The sequence below is a fragment of the Gracilinanus agilis genome, unplaced genomic scaffold (genome assembly GCF_016433145.1).
Source record: "Gracilinanus agilis isolate LMUSP501 unplaced genomic scaffold, AgileGrace unplaced_scaffold35250, whole genome shotgun sequence".
In the NCBI taxonomy this organism is placed as follows: domain Eukaryota; kingdom Metazoa; phylum Chordata; class Mammalia; order Didelphimorphia; family Didelphidae; genus Gracilinanus; species Gracilinanus agilis.
The window spans coordinates 1-2685 of record NW_025368302.1 but is presented as its reverse complement, the minus strand read 5'-3'; the positions used below and the strand labels follow the sequence as shown (position 1 = coordinate 2685).

General features: G+C 35.0%; 1 protein-coding gene across 1 annotated transcript; it reads left to right on the top strand.

Annotated features, from left to right (window-relative positions):
- Positions 1-1843: 1843 nt before the first annotated feature.
- Positions 1844-2677, top strand: LOC123254909 (olfactory receptor 13D1-like; the record flags this gene model as incomplete). Its single annotated transcript, XM_044683800.1, has 1 exon — positions 1844-2677. A coding segment is annotated over exon 1 (834 nt), but the record flags the coding sequence as incomplete, so codon positions are not given.
- Positions 2678-2685: the final 8 nt, after the last annotated feature.

Genomic DNA, 2685 nt, shown 5'->3' with positions numbered 1-2685 from the left:
TTCAGTAGGCAGAAACAACTGAACTTCACATCTAGTGAACTATTTAACTATAAATAAATAGTTAAATAATGCCTTTAATAAAAAGGCATTAAATTAATTGCCATTTAGACCTATGTGCCAAAGGCTATAAAACTGTATATATCGTTTGATCTAGCAATACCACAACTAGTTCTATATCCCAAAGAAATTTTAAAAAGAGAAAAGGACATATTTGTTCAAAAACATTTACTGTAGCTCTTTATGTGGCAGCAAATAATTGGGAAAGTGTGGGTTGTCTATCAACTGGGAAATGTCTAAATAGATTATGGTATACAACTTTAATGAAATACTATTGTACTATAAAAAATAAGGAGCAGGATAATTTAAAAAAAACTGGAAAGACCTACATGAACTGATACAAAGCAGGGTGGGCAGAATCAGAAGAACATTTTTAATGTAGAAATAACAGCAACATTTTAATATAGAACTTAATTCCCTAGTTTTATCAGCAATAAAGTAATCTAAGACAATTCCAAGGACATATAATGAAAAATGTCATCTGTCTAAAAAGAAAGAATTGATAGAGTCTGAATGTAGACCCCAAAATGCTATATTTCACTTTCTTCTTTTTCTATAAAATGACTAATATGGGGAAATGTTTTACATGACTGTATATGTAAAATCTATATCAGATTGTCTACTCTTTCAAGGAAGGGGGAAGTTTAGAAGGGAGAGGAGGAAGAATGGGAAGGAGGAAGAGAATTTAGAACTCAACATTGTTTTAAATGAGTGTTAAATTTGTTTTTCCATATAATTGAGAAGAGAAAAAAATATTATTCCCAAAACAGAAAGCTACTATATAACACTTTTCTCTCTTCTTCCTTAACCTTACTCCTTTGAGAGATATCCCAAGTGGGTTCCTTCCAAGTCTGGCCCTGCTTCATTCAGTGATGACCTTCCAAACAGTGGTATTGTCTCTTAATCATTTCCCTCCATAAGCAGATATTGTACTCCAAGGTTTAAGGTCTTACCTATTTTCCAATTATTTTTTTCTTTTAAAAGTTAATTTAATACACTATGCTTGAAAATTGTTCCATGTATATTTTATTGTGATTACCATAACTAAGTATAGTTCTTTCAGTACAATAATGTTGCAGATGATGAAAACAGTGGCGACCAAACAAGCAACTAACTCAATCATTGCTCCTCTTTTTTCATAACAGGAATAATGCTCATTTTCATAAAGAGTTATATTTTATAAATGATGCACAATACTCATGTGACTGCAATTCTCAAATGGCAATCATGAAGAAACCGAGAAAACGAAGGATTCTCCTGGATTATCTTATCAAAATAGAGGCATCTGGAGAAGAACAGAATATAAACATTCATGAGAGCTTGAGATTAATCAGGAATTTCTAAAATCAGAATACAAGGACTTAACAAAAAATATATTTTCTCCCCTTTTCTTACACAAAACTGCATAATATGTAAGAGCTACCCCAACCCATAGTTAAGCAAGTAAACTATGAGAATGTGAAGATCCTCATTTTAGCTAATCATATTGCATTTCCTATTTCTGTGTTTGTGCATCTTGACTTCCCAGATCCATAGAAGTGGTAGCATTTGTGACTAGGAAATTCTCAGATCAAGTACAGGAATTACCTTGTAATCATTAATTATATCCTAGAATCCTTACATCACGTTCATATACATATCTCTATAGTTCAAGATAAAGATGAAAAATTGCAATCAATCTAACCCTTTTTTGCTCATGTCACCTCTACCAAAAAGAATAATGTATTTATGAATGTCTTGGATCTTTTGCCAAGTCCTTAATACTATAAGTAAAAGAGATAAGAGAATGAATGGAGTTAATGAAAGTATTGTGTTAGAATTCTTTCTGCTAGGGCTTTCTAAGCACCACAATGTTGAAATTATTCTCTTTGTGTTGTGCCTAGGAATATATTTGGTCATTTTACTAGGGAACTCCTCTCTCATTATATTGAGTATTCTGGATTCCAACCTTCACACCCCCATGTATTTCTTCCTTAGTAACCTCTCCTTCATGGACATCTTTGGTACATCCTCTTTTGTGCCTCTAATGTTGGTCAATTTTCTATCAGTCAGAAAGACGATATCTTTCCCAGGGTGTGCACTACAAATGTACCTCACTCATGCTCTGGGAACAACAGAATGTGTGCTGCTGGCCATGATGGCCTATGATAGGTATGTGGCCATCTGCAATCCCCTGAGATATACAACCATTATGAATACAAGAGTCTGTGTACAGTTGGCAGCCCTTAGTTGGATAGTGGGTAGCATAAATTCCTTGGTGCAAACAATTCTTGCATTAAGGCTTTCCTTCTGTGGAAATAATATTATTGATCACTTCTTTTGTGAAATCTTGGCTGTCCTGAAACTGGCCTGTGTGGACATCTCCCTCAATGCTTTTGTCATGATGGTGGCAGTTGTGCTGGTCACACTGACCCCAGTGCTGCTCATTTTCGTCTCTTATGTGTTCATCCTCACCACCATCCTGAGACTCAATTCAGCTGAAGGAAGGAAGAAAGCCTTCTCCACCTGTTCAGCACATCTGTCTGTGGTCATCATATTCTATGGGACCATTCTCTTCATGTACTCTAAACCCAAGGCAAAGGACCCAGATTCAGACAAACTGATTGCCTTATTCTATGGTGCAGTGAC